The sequence below is a fragment of the Notechis scutatus genome, chromosome 4 (genome assembly GCF_049901735.1).
Source record: "Notechis scutatus isolate UNSWTSFEM ecotype Mainland chromosome 4, rNotScu1.2, whole genome shotgun sequence".
In the NCBI taxonomy this organism is placed as follows: domain Eukaryota; kingdom Metazoa; phylum Chordata; class Lepidosauria; order Squamata; family Elapidae; genus Notechis; species Notechis scutatus.
Window position 1 is genome coordinate 88169950 of NC_142012.1, and position 19399 is coordinate 88189348.

At 40.5% G+C, this 19399-nt stretch overlaps 1 protein-coding gene across 2 annotated transcripts in view; it reads left to right on the forward strand.

The window, feature by feature from the left end:
- Positions 1-19399, forward strand: part of TET1 (tet methylcytosine dioxygenase 1) — a 79638-nt gene that overhangs the window by 37725 nt on the left and 22514 nt on the right. For both annotated transcript variants that reach the window (XM_026672814.2, XM_087964061.1), the window contains 3 exons: positions 1343-3866; positions 5103-5193; positions 11880-11973. In XM_026672814.2, the coding sequence (XP_026528599.2) occupies positions 1343-3866; positions 5103-5193; positions 11880-11973 (2709 nt within the window). The remainder of the gene's footprint in view (positions 1-1342; positions 3867-5102; positions 5194-11879; positions 11974-19399) is intronic.

Below are 19399 nucleotides of genomic sequence, written 5' to 3' on the forward strand. Positions count from 1 at the left end.
CAATTCAAGGTTTGCTTCTTTTCATGGTCTGCTAGGAAAAAGAGGGTGTTGTGAGTTTCACTTTTTCCTAGCATACCATGATAAAAAACAAACCTTGAATTGCTGTGAGACAATTCTATGAATTAAATTTTAATATACAGAATACACACACAGACACACACACACACACACACATTTCCCTTGTGGTTTTGAGGGCATATAAAATGGAAAACCAAAAGAAACATTCTGTAAGCCAATATTTTAATGTTGCCAGGTCATTACCAGTTTATGAAATGGCATTCTTTCCGAGGTCATGCTTGAGTTACTTATAGTTGCAGCTTAACATAATACATCCAGTTCATTCTGACAAACAGCTCATTTGGGGCAGCTGTAATTCTACAATTTTGTTATGTAGTCAGGATAAATGCCTCAGTTATTTGGCTTTGAATTTTAAAGCTAGAGAAAATGTATAACTTCAATTCCTGTTCATGGATGTCTTCTCATTCTTTTAGTCTGGTCTAATATTACTAATAGTTTTGTTCTGTGGTCAACTTAGATAGAAGCATGATAATATACAGTGTGCCAAAGATTACTTTGTCCTTGTTTGAAGCATAATTCAGGGTTTTTCTTTTCATAACTGGCAAAAGTAGCAAACAAAAATAAAAACCCATAGCATCAAACTGTCAATTACTAACTTCTTGGTTCAATTCAAAAGATTTATTCTTGCTTCTGAAAACATTTCTGCAATGTTTTGTATTTGAACTAAGTATAAGTATTCCGTCTTTTTTTTTGCATTTTCTGACTTGGTGTCTCCGAATTGTTGTTTTCCTCAGATTGTGGGCTACCAGGTCAACCTAAAGATACACATTTAGCTAAGCATTTTCCATGAAAAAAAAGTAAAAGACAAGTGTATATTTATTTGTTCATTCATTCATTCATTTCCTATGTTTACATTTTTTTAAAAATAAATAACTCAAAGTGATTAGAGTTCACTGTTTCCCAGTTTCTAGCTTGGTACCTTAACTACTAGACCAAACATCTCTTTCTTTTATTTGAAATTATTGTTATTGTATTGTCTCTTTTTAAATACAAAGCAAACAAATCTTTGGTAATCATTATTTTGGTTGCTTTTTGTACAACCTATTGATTTTAGTATAAATTAGTGATGAAACAGTTGGTACCTTGTTCTAGAATCTGCTCTTGGGTAGCACTTATTTTGAAATACATCTAGTCAGGTAATCATTGTAAACTTTCTTACGATATTGCCACTTTTTCTGCACTGTATTGTCCATGAGAACTACTAGTGTTTATGAAATCTCATGGTGAACAGCATTTGTTAAAATGTGTTTGTACTGTTTTGCAGGGAGATCTGAAAAGCAAACTAGTAAATGGCTGCAGAGCAGAGCTTCTGGAATATGTTGCATATGGCCATGGTGAAAAATACAAGTTGAAAGCAAACTACTCACTGCCCTGGGAAGATGTGCAGACAAATGAAAAAGGAAGTATGGCCGGCTTAGAAACAGAGAAGTGGGTGCCGAATGAAAATCCATCACTTAACATCCATGTGAATGGAGATGTCTATAACGCTGAAACCAGGGATGAGAACTTAACACATTTTGAAAAGGACGCAAAACTGGTTTATTCTTCCAGCATAATAGATGAGGCCCCCAAGTTATTTGCACATACAGCTAGAAATGGCATTAAAATCTTACCGCATTCACCAGCAGAATGTGACACATCATTGAAATCAGATGTGAGCACACTGAAAAAAGCAGATGTGAATACTACTGCAAAGCTGGCCAACAGCTGCAATCACAGTAACTCCAGTGCCTCCTGGAGTGAAGCGGCTCAGCTGAACAGCATCTACCCTTTGGCAACTGGAACATATGGTGCTATTCCAGAAAAGAAGGACTGTGTTGTAGGCCACCAGACAGAAAACCCAAATGCCATTCAGGAAGCCGAAAACTCGCTATTGCAAACCATTTCACTTTTACATTTGCAGGACAAGCCACCCTGTACTCCAGTGCTTGAAAAGGGTGCTTGTCTCGATGATGGTGCTTCAAATATTCCTAGTAAGGATTCCCAACCTGAAGATTTGCAACTTCAGTCAACTTTTTTATCTCTGATTAAAAATAGAAATTTAACTGTGGAACAGGTGGTAGCTATTGAGGCATTAACACGTTTGTCAGAGGCCCCTTTAGGCCATTCTTCACCAGCTAAACCAGAAGGTGTAGAGCAGCAAACGTCGCATTTGCTGAACAGTTACAAAAAGGATAGCCCATGTCCCTTAAAATCATCTGCACTGAAAGTAATAAAAGGGACTTGCCCACAAAAAGATCAGCTTTTTCCTCATCCTGCCTCACAGAGGAGAATCCACCCTAAGGGTCTTTTCCACAAGGCTCAAGGTGCTATTTCTGAGTTCCCCGGTAAATCTTCAGGTCCCTCTAACTTACTGCGTAGGTTGCATTGCACCTCAAAAGACACCAGACCTTTCTCTGCTTTAGTGTCTGGTGGAAATTCAGGTATTGCTACCAAGAAATGCCCTCTTCATCATAAAACTGCTCTCGGGCCATGTTCCAAAAACTCAAGTACCGTCAGACAGTGGTGGAACAGAGGAGAGACGCTTGGCAAATGGGAAGGAAAGGCTGTTCACAACCTGAATTTAAAAAGCAGTTCTGTATTTAAGGGTGGGGTTCACAGCCAAGATGAAGAAGAGGTAGCCACCCAGTTAACTCAACTCGCAGCAATAATTGAATCAAGCAGAACCAGCCCCAATCCGAAGACAACGACAACCCTTCTCGGTCGATTACCACCTGATATGCAATCCAAAAATAAGCAGGATCAGTGCCTATTACAGAAGAAACAATCGGTATTTGGGAGAAACAATTACAGCTCCTTGTTAGTCAAGCAAAGGCAGCCCCCTCGGAAGAATGAGAAATCAGTGCCGAGGGCTAAAAGATTGAAGAAGAAACCTCAAGTAGCACTAGACCAACCAAGTCAGCTACAACAAGAATGCCAGTACAGTGAATTGCAGGACATACAGAAAAAACCTTCCAAACTGCGCAGGCTTGGGCGCATTGTGTCACAAGATGCAAAGCTGTCAGCCTTGGGGAAAAAAACTTCCAAAACCAAAGGACAGAAGGGTCGGAATCGGAGTGCTTTGTCATCCCAGCAAAAACCAGCTGTATTATTTCTTCCGAAAACTCAGATAATATTCCATCGGCCTTTACCGGCTTCAATACAAGGCAAAATAAGAAACAAGCCATTAGGCTGTGAAATGGTGCCAGAGCCCCTCAAAACAACCGGCTTTAGCGATGCACAAGGCGCCAGCAGCCAGAGTGGGGTCACGGGGGCTCTTCAACATGGAGCCCCGCTTTCTAGTAATCTGCTGACTGTTCCTCAGTTAAAAACAGACTTTTGCATAAAACAAGCAAGTGAAAACGGGCAGATGTTTACAGAAAAAGGCAAGAATTCTCAGGTACAACAAACCATGAATATCCCTCAGCTGCATCCTTTTCCTCAGATCTTCAGTCAGAGAGCTGATGGTGACATCTGCGAGGAAAGCCAAGCTAAACCACAGGACACTGTGGAACAAAAGGATCAAAATCTGCAACTGATCTCTCATAATGGTGGCGATGGCTTGCCAGGGGATACCATGCACACTCTTAGAAATGTGGAGCATGTAAGTGAAGCTACATTTCCAACATTAAGAACTTTAGAGACTGAAAAGCAACAGGGTACTGGGAACTTAAGGTGTTCTCCAACAAAGAATACACTCAGTAGTTTTCTTGAATCTCCCATGACATTCTTAGATACCCCTACAAAGAATTTAATTGATACACCTTCAAAGAAAGGACAGAGTAATTTTCCAACCTGTGACTGTGTGGGTAAGTGTCCTGTGGTTTATTTTTGCATGGTTGAATTTTGAAATCTTTTCTGTCTGTACGGGTCATGTTGCCTAGTCAGGTAATGAAATATCTGCAAGCAAAAAAAAGGCTCAGAGAGCACCAAGAACTCCATAGTTCAACCCTGAGCTACAGATATTCTCTTCTTTTAACAATCTTTCTTTTTCTCAGAACATCCCCATAAACTTGCAAATATTTATACATGCCGAAATTTCACGATTTTTACTCCATAACAAGAAGATCCTCTACATTTATCCAGATTCTGCGCAGATACCTTCTTGACTATCTGGATTTCTTTAATTTTCTTCAAATTTAAAAGTTGTTAATGTTGAGCTTTGTCAAATTGTGAAATCAGCTGGTAAAATTCCCAACTATATTTCTTTCTTTTCCACAGCTTACAATGAAAGGAATTGTTTTATTTTGTTCAGAATTATGCAGAAATTGTGACTAACAGCTTTTATTAATGCTGAAGTTAAGCCTTAATCCATAGGTCTCTTACTATATGTTATTAGCCAACACATTGAATTCCAGTGGCAACATAATACTCTGTCTAATTTTATTTTATTTTTAAATGGGAAAGGAAGAATCAAAACTGTATTTTTGATAAGTAACAAATTCAACTACCTGCAGAATTATATGGCAGTATTACCAATTTTAAATTAATAACCAATGTTGATAGTGTTAGTACTGTCTCTTCGTTCATGTTGAAGTGTGACTCGGTTGCTAATCCCATTCCGGCATTTCAATGCCAAAATTATATAATAATGAGTTTTATCTAATAGAAGTGTTTTACAGATAAGTCCTTGACTTACGGCCACAATTGGGCTGGAACTTCTGTTGCTAAGTGATTCGGTCATTAAGTGAGTCACATCCAATTTTATGACCTTTTTGCTGCCATTATTAAGCAAATTGCCACAGTTGTTAAGCAAATTGACTGGGCTTCTCAGGAGTCCCCTCGGAAGGTGCAACTGCTATAAATACCTGCATATTGTCAAGTGCCTAAATTTTGACTACGTGGTTGTTGCAGCAGTCATAAGTCAGAAGACCAGTTATAAATCACCTTTTTCAGCATCATCATTCCAAATGAATGGTCATAAGTAGAGGACTACTTGTTTATTGCCAAAGAGACTCCATTTGATTTAAGGAATTTAAGTGCTGTTTCTGAATGTTCATGCAATATTTTTAACAGCTTATTTAGAACTTTTGTTTTTTTTGCAGAACAAATTATAGAGAAGGATGAAGGTCCATATTATACACACCTTGGAACGGGCCCGAATATTGCTGCAGTCAGAGAAATAATGGAGGACAGGTGAGGAAATAAATGTAAATGCTAATAAATTAAAAAAACAATTTGACACATGGATGGCGATAGTAGTTGTAGTGTATCTGGTGTGTTCTTGTTATGCTTTGGCGGGCTTCCTTTGCTATATTGGATCTGAACAATAGCCCTTGTATATGAACTATACTAGAACACTTATTCATAACAAGTATGAGTCTGTTTTAGAAAATGAGTTTGAATATTCTAATTTGCCTTTAAGTGGTTGTTAGTATTGGGTATTGAGTAGAAAGTCTCGATATGCTTTATGCAGATGTGGAGATTTCGTCTCTTGTTAATTTCTAAGCAGTGTAATCAAGTTGCCAAGGGTAATTGAAGACTGAACTACGCGAGAATTTCATGGGGAAAATTCAGATATAATCCCTGCAACAAGCTGTTCAAATTATAATCTAGGTACTCAGCCTTTGTTTTGCGCATAGTGCTATAATTGTATCAGAGCACCCGGGCTTGGTATGTACCTATAGGCTTACATGCCTGCAAGATGTTGGCTACCAAAATCTCCACCACCACCACCCCCATCTCCTGTTTTCCTATCATAAGCCTTGGAATTTTTTTTGTCTACTCAGTGCTCTGCTTTTGCACTAATGAGAGAAGGTATGGAATGCCTAGAGGTCTCACTCAGCCCCCTTCCCCAAATTCATATTGCCACCCTTTAATATATTAAAATATGTTAAGCTGTGGTGACGCAATGGTTAAATGCAGTATTGCAGGCTGACTCTGCCCATAGCCAGGAGTTCCATTCTGACCTGCTGAAGGTTGACTCAGGCTTCCGAGGTCAGTAAAATGAGGATCCTGATTGTTGGGGGCAATATGCTGATTCTGTAAACCTATTAGAGAAGGCTGTAAAGCACTGTGAAGTGGTATATAAGTCTTAAATGCTATCACTGTTGCCATCTCACATTCAGTTAGATTGCTTCAAGTGCCATAGGAGGTGGAGGTGGTTGTTCTTATACTTATTCCTTCATGGTCTTATGAGAACAAATACCAAATAATCAAAACCAGTTTTTTATTCCGTAAAAAAAGAGGGTAAGCTATCCTTTCAGCACCATTAAACTGCCACTTTTTTCCTCTTCTCGAAGGTATCATTCAGAAAGTCATACTTTTCAGGAATTTTGTTAAATATGTCTTAGAGTCCTAGGAACCAAGAAAGACTTTCTCCTCTCAAGCACTTTCTCCACTTCCTCCTGCGCATTCTTACCCGGCTGCCAGCTTCTTTGTGGCGGCCATTACGGACCGCCGCTGCACCGTCCTGGGAAAAGGGGGTTCTGCCGGCCGGGGAGGGGGTCTGCAACACCCCCAAACCCTTCTCCGGATCCCCCTACCTTCAGCTGCCCCTGCAGGGCAGCCTAGCTCCGTACCCGTCTGGGTCGGAGCCCCAAAAACGGCTAGCGCGGTAGGGATTGCGCAGCTTCGCAAATCCCTGCCGCTCGCGAAGCCGACAAACCGGAAACTCGTATCCGTGGAGGTGTATACACCCAGAACAGTTCTGGAGTTAAGTGACTTGAAATCAAATGAACAAGCACAAATTCTTGAATTTTGGGGAATGTGTGCTGGGTGGGAGACATTCACCAATCCCATATTTCCTTTGTGCATTAGATATATTTTATAAAGATAGACTTCATAGCCTTTATCTAAATTCCAAAAACATTCAAATTGTCTTCTACAATTTGCTTCCTTCCAGATGAGTTAATTGCTATAATTCCAATACATTCACTGAGCACCAATTGAGGGAGATTGATTTAACCTTTAAAGTTGTTTTAAAGATTGGTTTAAAGTTGATTAGACAACCTGTGAACAGTTGGGTCACCATTTCAGAGATATTTAAATACCTAATACCTAAACAGAAAAACAATAACCAGAGGCAGGCAAAAAAGCAGGGAGAATGGGAGCAATCTCCAACTTCCTACCAACTTCCCCATAGACTTTCCTTGTAGAAAGCTGGCAGAAAGCATTGGAAATGATTATTACTTGACTACGGCTGACCATGCCAACTCTGAAGTGGCCACAACTTTGTCAGATTTCAGTCCCTCAGGGGTCATGGTTCCAAATTTTGGACACATTCTATAAGTCAGAGTTCCCCAATCTTTTTGACTTTGCAGACAGGTGGAGGCAGAGGGGATGGTTCCACAAGAGCGGCGGTCAAGCCCGCAGGCTTTCCTGCTGCTCATGTGAGTGGGGATGCATGTGTGCTCGCCCATCACTTTCATGGCCTGGTACCACAAGGCTCAAGGCCTCATAGTGGGACAAAGTCCAGGGATTGGGGGCCCTGCTGTAAGTGAGGCCTTGAAGTAGGTTGATTCAAATATTGTTGCGCTAGGACTGTGATGCAGATGGCACGCAGAGCCATTTGTGCCGGTACATGAGCTGCAGGCAAACTTACCTCACATGCGTGCGCTTCACAGCTGATTTTCGGCTGGTTTGAGGCCTTTTTCAGCCTCCTAGGGGCTTGGGGAAGGCTTCTGCAGGCTTTGCAGGCCGAAAACTAGGCCCGTTTCATCACTTCCTGTTTTTCCAGAAATACCGGAAGTGACAAAATGGGCCTAGTTTTCGGCCTGCAGAAGCCTTCCTCAAGCCTCTGGGAGGTCAAAGAAGGCCTCAAACCAGCCGAAAATGAACTGAGGTGCAGTGCAGGTAAGGGGGCAGCAACGGGTGGGGGGATTGCGTGCACATGCGTAGGGGGCATGGGGGGCACGCATAGCCTTCTGGGTGCTGGCACACGAGTGTGATCGTGCAAGCATGTGCACAATTTTTGGCACAGGAGCCCCAAAAGGTTAGCCACCACTGCCCTAGGCTGTACCGTTTCATCCAGTTGAAGGTTACAAACAATCAAACAGACACAAGAGATTTAGTAGTGTACAGACAGTGCTCTGCTTACAAATAGGTTATGTGCTGAGCATCTATAAGTCTATTTTGTTCACAAGTTCCTGTTTTGTGCACATAAAGTAACCTTTTCCTCGATTCTGGGACCTTCTAAGCTTGGAGTCGTGAACAAGTTTGTTTGTATTGGTCAAAGTTTGTAACTCAATAGTTTGTAAGTAGACTATAGATAAAGTCATCCTGGATTCGTTCAGCGTTTTGTACCCATATTAGCCAATCTGAGGCCTCTGGAAGCTGGTGAAGTCTCAAATCAGGACGAAATTTTAGATAATTTTATTGACATTGCACTACTACAAGACACTTCCTGGGCGACGTGCTCAAATTAATGCACTTAATATGAACAGAGCAAGTGATAGGAAAACTTTAGCTTAAGCTGTCAGCATCATAAACTATTTTTAGCAATACTTAACATCAGATACATTTGACTTGTATAAAGATCTGTTTCACATAAGGCAATCTGCATTGCAATTTCTCCATTCATTTTCTTGCTGATTTGTTTTTCCTGCAATTTGTTTTTCTTCCCTCCAATTGCTTAGCTTCTGTAATTTTGAGGGGTTTGGCTGTGATGAAACTTTACTCACAAAAAAAATTCTGTTTACTTCTCTGCAACTTGTGTTTAAAAGATTCCAGTGTTTATTTATTTCAGTATAGTAGAACCAATGCCATTTTTTTTCTGCCACGCTGCATAGGTCCAGCCCACCTGTTATGGCATGTTCCTCATCATTTAGGATTGCTTTAGTACCATGTTGCTTACCCGGAACAGGGAAATGATGGAGCAATTGGACACTGTAACGGGTAAAAGGAGAGCAAGAAAAAAGGAAGCAGGACATTTAAATGCACCATGTGGCTAGATGATAACCCTGTGTAAACTTGAAAAGAAAAAAAAATGAATTGCAACCTTTGCAAATAATATGCCTTCAAATCCATATTGCATATTTGTTCTTACTTGGCGCTGGCCTGTTCCTACCTAGCAGGATTTTTGCTGTTTTCTCATTTCTTCAGCTTTAGTAACTACTTGCAAAAATGGTAGAGACAGGGCAGAAAATGCTGTTTTTCTTTGGGTTCCAAGATTAAAATGGAGGAAGTTATGCAATTCTTTGTATTGTTTCTTGTAAAAAAAGATTTGTCTAACAGCAACATTAGGTCAGAAGCCTGGTTTGAAAGCACCTGCTCATATTTTCAAACGGTACCATCAGGAATTTTGGTAACAGCATCAAACAAAAGATACAGAGAAAGAAGAAGGAGGATTCAGCATAATTTATGGCATGTAGATCTGAAAGAACAGCTTCTGCCCCAAAACAGACCAAGAAGGAATGAAAGTGTAAAGAAGCCATAGAACATAGGTAACTAGAAACACTGCAGGCAGCCCTTAGACGTATGGCCACAATGGGGACCAGGAGCTCCATTGTTAAGTGAGTCATGTTTGATTTCACAACTTTTCTGCCATGGTTGTTCATTGAATTGCCCCTTGGAGTTAACTGACTCACAGAGTAGTTAGTGGACCCAGCTTTCCCCATCGCTTATTGGAAGTCAGCTCGGAAGGTCAAAAATTGTGATCACGTGATCCCAGGAATCTTCACAATGGTTGTAAGTGTGAGGACTGTTCACAAATCATTTTGCCCAGTGCCAATGTAAGTTTGAATGCTTTCTAAACGAATGGTTGAAAGTTGAGGTCTACCTATATTTGAAATTGGGATCAGGGTTATCCCTCAAGTCCTGACTGTAAGCATTTATTTATGGACAAGATGGTCAAATAGCAGTAGCTAACACCAAGGCTGTTTCTGGAATCATTCAGTTAAGAAGTTTTCTCTTTACTAAATTGGTGATAATCAAAGACTTAAAATGTTCCTGGATGTAATCTTGTCTATCTTTTGTGCTCTGTGACACTTTTTCTGGTTTGTTTCCATGTTTATCTTTGGGGTTGCTTGTGATTTCTTTGTGTTTTGTATTTTTCTTGGATTTGTTTTCCCATTTCTTTTTATTGTCAGCCCCCTAGGAATTAATTAAGGACCTGAACTAATAAAATCCATTTATCTGTACTCCCCATTAGAGAGTCGAGTAGCATAGATACTGTATAAATAATATTTTTTAAAGGAGTTGATTAACCGAAGCCAGTTTCAGCTAGTTTACTTCCCTCCATGTTGGACTGTGTTTGTAGTCCTAATTACAGAGAAAAAAAATCTGAAAACTGAAGATTGCCTGGGTTAGTGAAATGTTTTGATTGGAACTCCACTGTTTTGATAAATTAATTGCTTTAACCAATTAATAGTTTTATTAATTGACTTAAAAGTGGACATTGTTAGTTGGATAGCAGTTCTTATGCACATTGTACAAGTATTTACACAAACTGCAAATGGCAAACTCTTAAAAAAAAGTTGTCCTTTTCTTAAAGAAGGAATGCCTCCTCATGGTGATAGCTTTTACTTGAAAATTATTGCATCTGCATGGCACAGTTTTGAGAGCAAAGTGCTTTTGACTCAGTGCTGACTCCTGGTGTCTGCCTGGACAGGTCCTTGCAGCTTTCTTGTCAAGATTGCAGAGGTGGTTTGCCATTGTCTGCTTCTTAGGGGTGAAAGAGAGTGATGTCCATAGTGGAAAAGGGTTTAGTTCCCCACACCTCTTAAACCAACAACCACAACAACAAACCTGGAGCATTGTTGCAAACCTCAGATGCCACAGTAGCAGTCTGAGTACTGCAGGATACTTATTTGATTTATTTGTATCTCCTCTCTTATTATTTTTACAAATAACTCTAGGCAGTGGAATTTGAACTCTCAGCCTCCCGCTTTCTAACCTGGTACCTTAACCACTAGACAAAACTGTCTCTTATTTGCAGTAAAAGGAGGATTTATAGCATTTCTGTATGTTGGAATGGATCTTGGAAATCCTCTAGTTTGGCCTTGTCCAATTTAGGCATCCTTCCAGATGGTGTGGATTTCATCATAATTTTCCAGCCAAGTTGGGGGAAAGCTGATCCATAACCCTGTTCATATTACAAAAAAACGTAATGACAACATCTTGGGTAGTATTTTCAAGGCTACACCTAAGGAGTAAGTAAGGTATCCTTGACAGGGATATGCATGATCTGTTGCCTAGGAAAAAGGGGTTGAAGCATTACTAAGTCACAATGAGGTAGAATTTGGAAGTGGCTCAGGCAGACGCCTCTCTCATTCATTGCAATATAAAAAGGGGGAAAGAATCATCAGACTTGCAAGATTTTGTTATTCTAGCCAATCTCAATACAAGACTTCCTGTGGAAATGCTTTCCTGAGCTACTGTACTTTATCTAATGGAGCTGATATCATTAGGTAAGAGGTATTCAAGTCTCCTGTTGAAGAAATTTATTCAAATGTATAGATGAAATTTAATTCCTTGAAGTTTCCATCCTTTCATTTTAGCTTTCTCTTTGTAAGTGCACTAGACTAGCATGCTGTTTTAGAGCCCTGGGTGTCCCTGGGAAGATACGTTGGTGACTACCCTTAAATCTTCAGGTTTTTGAGGCTCTTCAAAAAGAGAGAATATGTCATTTTTAGAGGCAACATCAGGGCTTTCTCTTTGTGCTAACATATGATGCCTCAAATTTAATGTTGTTTAAAAAATCTAATCTGTACTTATTTTATTATGTTATCCTCTCTTTTGGTAAGGATTAGATGAGTCTGTTTCAGAGAGTATTGCCTTCAGAAATGTCTTTGAGTCAATTCAGAATGGATTGCACAGTAACTGTTGCTGTCTTTTGATCATCAAGTATTCAATCAAGTATTTTTCTGTTTCCCTTTGTGCAGGTATGGAGCAAAAGGAAGTGCTGTAAGAATAGAGGTAGTGGTGTATACAGGCAGAGAAGGAAAAAGTTCCCAGGGGTGTCCAATTGCCAAGTGGGTGAGTTTTTATTTTTTAGTAATGTAAGATACATTTGTGTTTACTTCCACTATATTTTCCTATAATATTGATGATGCTTTATGTTCATAAAAATATTTTTCATATTGCTCAAAGAAATTTATCTTACTAATATATCCCACTCTAAACTAAAAAGCACTGTTGTATATAAACATGAATATCAATAGGTATTACAAAGAATACAATTACTGTCCAGATAGTCCTCACTTACCAACTGCATCATTCAGTGACTGTTCAAACTTATACAACAGTGCTGAAAAAACTTTGTCAGCAATACCTGCATTTATGACCTTAGCAGTGGCTTTCAGTTTCGGACCGATTGCCATACGTTCAGTATGTATTGGCTTATGTTGCCCTGCTCTTTGTCCTGGTTTCCCTCCTTGTAGATCAGAGAGATTAGAGGAAGGATTACAAGAGAGTAAGCAGACATACAGTGGGGAATATACTGTACATCGAAAGCAATATGCCATCAGCTGCAAGCATACTATGCACACAGCCCAGTGTATTTCTCATTGTGTGCCTTCTTACTTTCTTTTAACCCCTTTCTCTCCAATGTTACTCAGAGAGAGGGAGAACAAGTTAAGCACAGAAGAAATTGTCATAGAAATTGCTTATTTTTTATTCCTCCCACCCACACTTTTCAGACTGGAGAGTTTGGAGGTGAAGGGATTACAAAAAAGTAAGTAGGCACACAATGAGGCTGTTTGCATAACACATTTGCAGCTGCCGATGTCACTACATTGTTTTGATGTGCTCCTACTTTCTTGTAATCCTTTCCTCTCCAACAAATGTAAATGCAAACTTTTTTTTTCTTAATTGTCCCAAGTGAGCATTCCAAAGAGTGGGGGAATGGTTTAGGAGGCAAACAAAAGCTGAAGGTATGAAACTGATTAGTTTTGTCAATTTTGAACTAGAAAGCACAGCCCGGACCACATGATTTTCCACTTTCTGATCCCTTCATTTAGTGATTGAATTGCCAATTCCACATAGTCAGTAATGAAAGGAATTGAATAGGCAACAAAATGAAAACCAGGAAGAGAATTCAAGAGTGTGTTGAGGAAACACCACGCAACAGAAACCCATTAGTAACAAAACCCCAAAAGCTCTCCGAAAGAGAACAACATGGCATTAGTGTCAGGAGAGGGATCATCAGAATGAACTCTGCAACCTTTCTCTCAATGAGCAAGGGTTATTTGTCAAACCAGTAGGAGGGCTGTCAATGATCAGAGCAGGGAACCGATGAGGACTGCCTGTTTCCAGCCCCTGGACAAAAAAGTGCAAGGAAATGCACGGCTTTTGCAGCTCTAAATTGGCTACATAGGGATCTCATCTGAAAGAAGCTATTGCTCAAATTCTTGATGGTAACCTTTAACTTTCTAATCAATGCCATTGATCTAAGCAGTTGCATAAATCTTTTAACAATTTCCAGTCTAGACTGCAAGGAGTTTGGCACATTATTTTGAAAACCTCCCTGTCCAGGGAGGGCCCTCACATGTCAAGGGAGCTTCACAGCATGGGCTGCAAGGGGGCTCTTTCAAATATAGACAGACTCCTAGAGAAAGAAGTGGGCGCAGGCTACATGAAGCTCTTTCTGTGGGTTTGATGCAACTAGTCCTTACGTTACCACCACTCATTCAATAACGGATCAAAGTTGTAATGGTGATGAATGAGGGGGGACTTACAAGGGGCCCCTTGGGGTTTCAGCTATCATAGCATCCCCACAAACAAAGTCATTGCAGAAGCTGGTAGGAAGTCAGGTCAGGTGATGTCTTCGTTTAATGACCCACATGATCCTCACTTAACAGTGGCAACCAAGACTGCCAGAACTGCTGTCATGAAACTACATAGTCGTGTAACATTGCACTTTATGATTGCCTCCCTTGACAATAGTAATTCTGGGTAGCAAGCCCACCTGGCTACATGCCCCATCCTCCAGGATGGCAAGGCCCTTCACCGTGGGCATACTACCCTGAGGCTGTCTGGGCTCCTGGCATGGGCGTCACTGCAACCACCACCTCCTCCTCCTCCTCCTCCTCCCCCAGCTGCACCTCCTGCAATGAAAGCCACCTTCAACAGGGACCCAGACAAGATATTATCGTTTTAACCCAATTACCTATATTGGAACCACCCATATTATTGATTGCAAAATATTGATGCAGATTGTCACTGAATTTTGGCAGTAAACCACATTTCTTAATTCCATGGCAACTGCTTATTCTCCCCAGTGCTTAGCTCTCAACGTCTACACAAAGGATTTGGTGAAATGAACCCTGACAATTTAAAAATACTTTGGATGGTATGATAAGTCTTAGGTTATATACAATTATTTCTGAAGTATTTTGGAACTATCCTGCTTGACTTGTAGATTGTACCTTCAAATCTTGACACTCCTGTACCTGCAAAATATGCTTTGTGTCTGTATGAAGTTTAAAACCTGGTTCAGACAGTTTGCTTTTTACAGTAATGTAATTGGGCAATGATGGCAAACATATGTATATGACTAAGCACGTTGTGGTTTTCATGCTTTTCTTTTTGACCTTTAAAAAGCATTTAACTGGCTATTGAATGCAGTAGAATATTTATTTTATTCATATATATATATATATATATATAGTTAGTCCTCATTTAAGAACCATGTTGGGACTAGCAACTTGGCCATTAAGTGAAGTGATCGCTAAGTGGAACCACACTGTGCTTTATACTCTTACTTCAGAGTGTACTGCACTCTTTCCTTTGCTCCACAGATCTGTGAAGGGCACAAAGTTACTTTTTTGCCGCTGTTGTAACTACGAATGGTCACTTGTATGAGACACTTTCTAAATAAGGACTCCCTGTATTGAATTGATTATAAATCAGTTTTATAAATTATTGGTTATAAATCAATATTAATACCGAATTGGGTAACACTAAATATTCATAAATTTCTTAGTGGTTCCTTCCCCGTTTCTTTTTTTGGAAAGGAAAATTACGATGCAATTAAGTTTGTTTCATAAATACATTCATCAGCTGATTGTAACTCTTGTTGTTATGAACTAGCTGTTCCTTCTTTTTACACAGCAGATGGGGAGGATTACAATAGGATAGCAAAATAATGGATTAGAATGCAGATGTCTATAGGCCGGTGGATTCTCAATACGGTTTCATTTCTTAGGAAACATTTCCTGCAGTTCATGCCAGTGTTGCAGTTTCCTGATTTATGCTAAAATTCAAAATTGTGTGTCAGGCCTGCTCCAGTTTGGTCTTCTAGGAAAGAAATACTCTCGATTCCGTGTGTAGCAAAGAGAATTATTTTACTAAAAAGCCAAGTGGTTACAATAAAGCAAAGCCAGAACTGACTTTTTGCATGCGAAAGCCTTCCGGTTAACTTTCCCCTTTTCATTCCTCCTCCCTGTTGTCCAATTACATTTGAAGAAGGTGTTTTGGTAACTAAGGTGAGCTGGATTGTGAGCCATTACATTCCATTTCCGGGCCTGTGGCCTTGGAGTGGTGAACTGATGTCTTGGGACAGCATGGTGTTTAATTTTGCTTTCCCCCAGCTCCCTCCCACCATAGTTCATGGCAGCCTGGCATCTAGCGAAGAGAAGCTGGACCAAGGGATGGCAGTCCTGTCATTGTGCTGGAAATTTAATTTAATTCTAGAAAAAATAGTGGTGTCCTATTTGTCCTTAAAACAAACAATGTTCATTGTTCTTAATAAAAGTATAAGGCAATTCTTTAAGAAAAGTTTAGCTTTAAATATGTTTGACAGGTTTTTAAAAAGTGTATATATTCTATATATGAGTTACCTATGACAGTGGTCCCCAACCTTTTTTGTGCCAGGGACCAGTTTCAAGCACAAACACTTTTTCAAGGACCAGGGGGGAGAATCCGAGTTTGGTGGTTTGCTTGCAGACGTTTCATTACCTGACTAGGTAACATCTGATGTTGTTACCTAGTCGGGTAATAAACGTCTGCCAGCAAACCACCAAGTTCAGGAGCGCCTCGGCCCTGCCTCCCTCAGCCTCATCCCTCAGGTGTCTCCCTCCCTCCCTCAGGTGTCTGCCTCGTTCCTCTCTCAGTCGCTCTCTCGCTGCTCCACCAGCCCTGGAAGAAACTGCTTCAAAGAAGCCGGGGGTGGTGGCTTTTCCTGTCGCCACAGCTCCTCCGAGCGCCCGTTTACCCCCACCCCGCCCGCCCACCCGCCCACGGGTTCAATCCACAGTGCTCCGTTCTGCCTGCCTGCCTGCCTTCTTCGTTTCGGAGCAGCTTCAGGCTGATAAAAAGGGCGAATAGTTATTATTGGTGGACCAGCGAGAGAGCGACTGAGAGAGGAACGAGGCGGGAGGAAACCGAAGCCGCTGAGCCAGAGAGCAGGACAGGCTTCGGTTGCTTCCTCCCTCCCCTTCTTTCATTTGTGTCCTTGATCCCCGATCCCAGCAGCATTCACCGAAAGCGAAGAAAGCCGCCATTTTTTTTTATTTTTTTTTATTTGCGGCCCGGTACAGAGTGCTCCACGGACCGGGACCGGTCCGCGGCCCGGTGGTTGAGGACCCCTGACCTATGAGTTTCTTATTGCCAGCTCTGCAGAGTGTGATTTAGTGTGCGTTAATGTTGGCTTGTTCCATGGGTTGTACAGTTTCCATTGTGTCTGCCTAGATAACTGGTGCTTGCTGTGCCAGCGTAGAACTGTTTACTCTTAAATTAAGAGGTTGGCCACAGACACGCAGAGTCTTTGTGCCTTGGTTGGGTTTGGGATCATTCGACTTAGCTTTAGCCCTTATCTAACAGAATCTTGAATGAAACAGAGATGTGGTAGGAAAGAACTTAATCCTGAGACAGGAAGGCAGACAGTTTTTACTATACTGAGAGGTTGGCCCTTCAAGTACTCTTCCTCCTCATCTCTCAGACTAAGAGCTCCATGATCAGTCTTCAACAAATACCAACATGTGGTTTCATTAGCAATAGCACTTAGACTTATATACCACTCTGCAGCCCTCTCTGAGTGGTTTACAAATGTCACCATATTGCCCTCAACAATCTGGGTCCTCATTTTACTGACCTGGGAAGGATGGAAGGCTGAGTCAACATTGAGCCAGTTAGGATCGAGTTCTTGGTTGTGGGCAGAATTAGCCTGCAATACTGCATTGAAATCATACGATATGTTATACCATTATCTTTTGCATTAGCTGCAGCTTCTGAATGCTCTTCAAGGGCAGCCCTGTGCAGAACTTATTACAGTAATCCATTCAACTGATAACCTGGGCATGAGTAATTGAGGACATAGTATCCCAATCCAGGAAAGGCTGCAGTTGATGCACAAGTAGAAGCTGTGCAAAGGCCTCCCTGGCCACACCAGCAGCTGTTCTTTGAGCAGGAGTTGTGAGTCCAGGAAGACCCCTGTGTGCAGGGGCCATTTGAGGCAATGCCACCCTATCCAGAACAATGGCAATCCCTGGAACCAGATGCCTAGAAGCCATTCAGTCTTGCCAGGGCTGCAATGGGTTATTTCATCGGCAGCTTCATGTAGATGTTACATGAGTGGAGAAAATACTAAATCCCGAGGAACCCTGTAAAACAGGGATAATTCCAAGAATAAATGGTGGTGAGAAATTTGTAACATATAGTTTGTGTTGGTGAATCTGGAAAAAGATTGGTTGAAAGTAGGTACTTGGAGAGTTGCTGTTACTCTGAAAATAAAGACATTAAATTATGCACAGCTTATTGCATCGGAAACTAGCAACTGTCTGGTAAAGTAGAAAGTTGAATTCCAGAACTCTGTATTGGACACTGTAAAATCCCATTTTCCTTGTCTTGTGAAAGTGAATTTGAGATATATCACACAACACTGTTCTGTATCACAGTAGAGTTATATAGTATAATTTAATATAATTTATTAACCTTTAATAAAGGTTGCATGCATTTAATGCAAGAGTCTGTTGCTTATGTAATTCCAACCTTGTTCGTGTTTTTCTTTCTGCAATCTAGAGCCGTCCTTAAAGATGTATTTGGTGGTAAGAATTAAAATGTGCTGAATTGCTACAAAATACAGTTAAGGCAATGTTTCTTAATCTTGGCAATTTTTAAGATTTCTGCTCAGAATTCCCCAGCCAGCAATTCCATGAAAATTTAGCATAGAAGATTAAGAGTTCCCTATTTTGGGAATTTCAAGACAAGGATGTCCACTATGTATGTGTTGGTGGGTGTGGAAATAAAGAGCTAGGTGTTGAAATCAGTGGGCTGCTTCGTTTGGATTATATGATTCATTTGAAACCTGCAAGGGGGGAAGGAAAGAGACATCATTCCAAAAAACCTTCATCTGAAATTGAAGGACGAGGCTTAATGTGTTAGGAATTATTATAGATATCAGATTATTCCTTCAAAAGGTAGATATTTGAGATCCCCAGGAAACCAGCCTGAGGCCAGACATATGTTTTAGCTTGTAAAGCAAGGAAGTCGCTCGTTTGAAGTTGGTTACCCAATACTTTGAAGACAACCATAGAAGCGAGGAATTTGAGACCAGATTCCTTTTAATGCCTAAGTGCTAACCAATTTTACTTCTGAGAAACAAGTGCTTCTCGGTCTGTGATAATGTAATGAAAGAAAAAGTGGTAGAATTTGGATCTTGGTATTGCTGTATAAAGGGTTTAGAAACCGTATAAAGGGTTTAAAAACTACCATAGCTGGATTCTTCATTAGCAGGAGCTTTTCTAGAATAAAGGCATCCTTTCAGAGCTGTGTCTTCAATGTCTGACTGTAAGACTTGGACTGGATGATGCTAACCACTGCCTCTCTTGGCTTCTCTGCAACTACCTTTTCTTTCGGCCTTATGATTAAAGTGCATTCATTGGAATGGGCGGGGGAATCGTGGGTTTTCGGTGCTCTTCTAAAAGAACAATCCGAAAGGCTTGGCAGAACGGCAGGGAGATCATGGTACAGATTTAGATTGGGCCATGCTCTCATGTTTTGGGATTGACATGAAGAGGGGGGATTTATTTTTACACAATGTGTATATATCCTTTAGTGCTTGGATTATAGTGACCAGGAGGCACTTCTACATTCATACACCTCTCACTATAACAAGCAAAGGAAATGAGGGGGGGAAAATGGATCTTACACATTTTAAGATTTATTGCTTGGCAATTTCTGATCATCAACTGAGTATGATAATGAAAGGAAATATTCTATCAATTTTTGGTTATTTGAATTGAATGGGGTGATCCAGAGAGTGTTTACTATTGTTTACTGTTGGAAGGTTAGGATAGACCATAACACCTACGTGCACAACAATACAAATTTGCACAGTGAGAACCATGCAGGCAAAAATTCTCTTCACATTATTTGTATCAGCATCTGGTGTTGAGTGCAGTCATGGCTGAGCCAGAAATACAGTAAAGTTATTTGTTATTGTATTTTTCTTTGTTAATTGAAA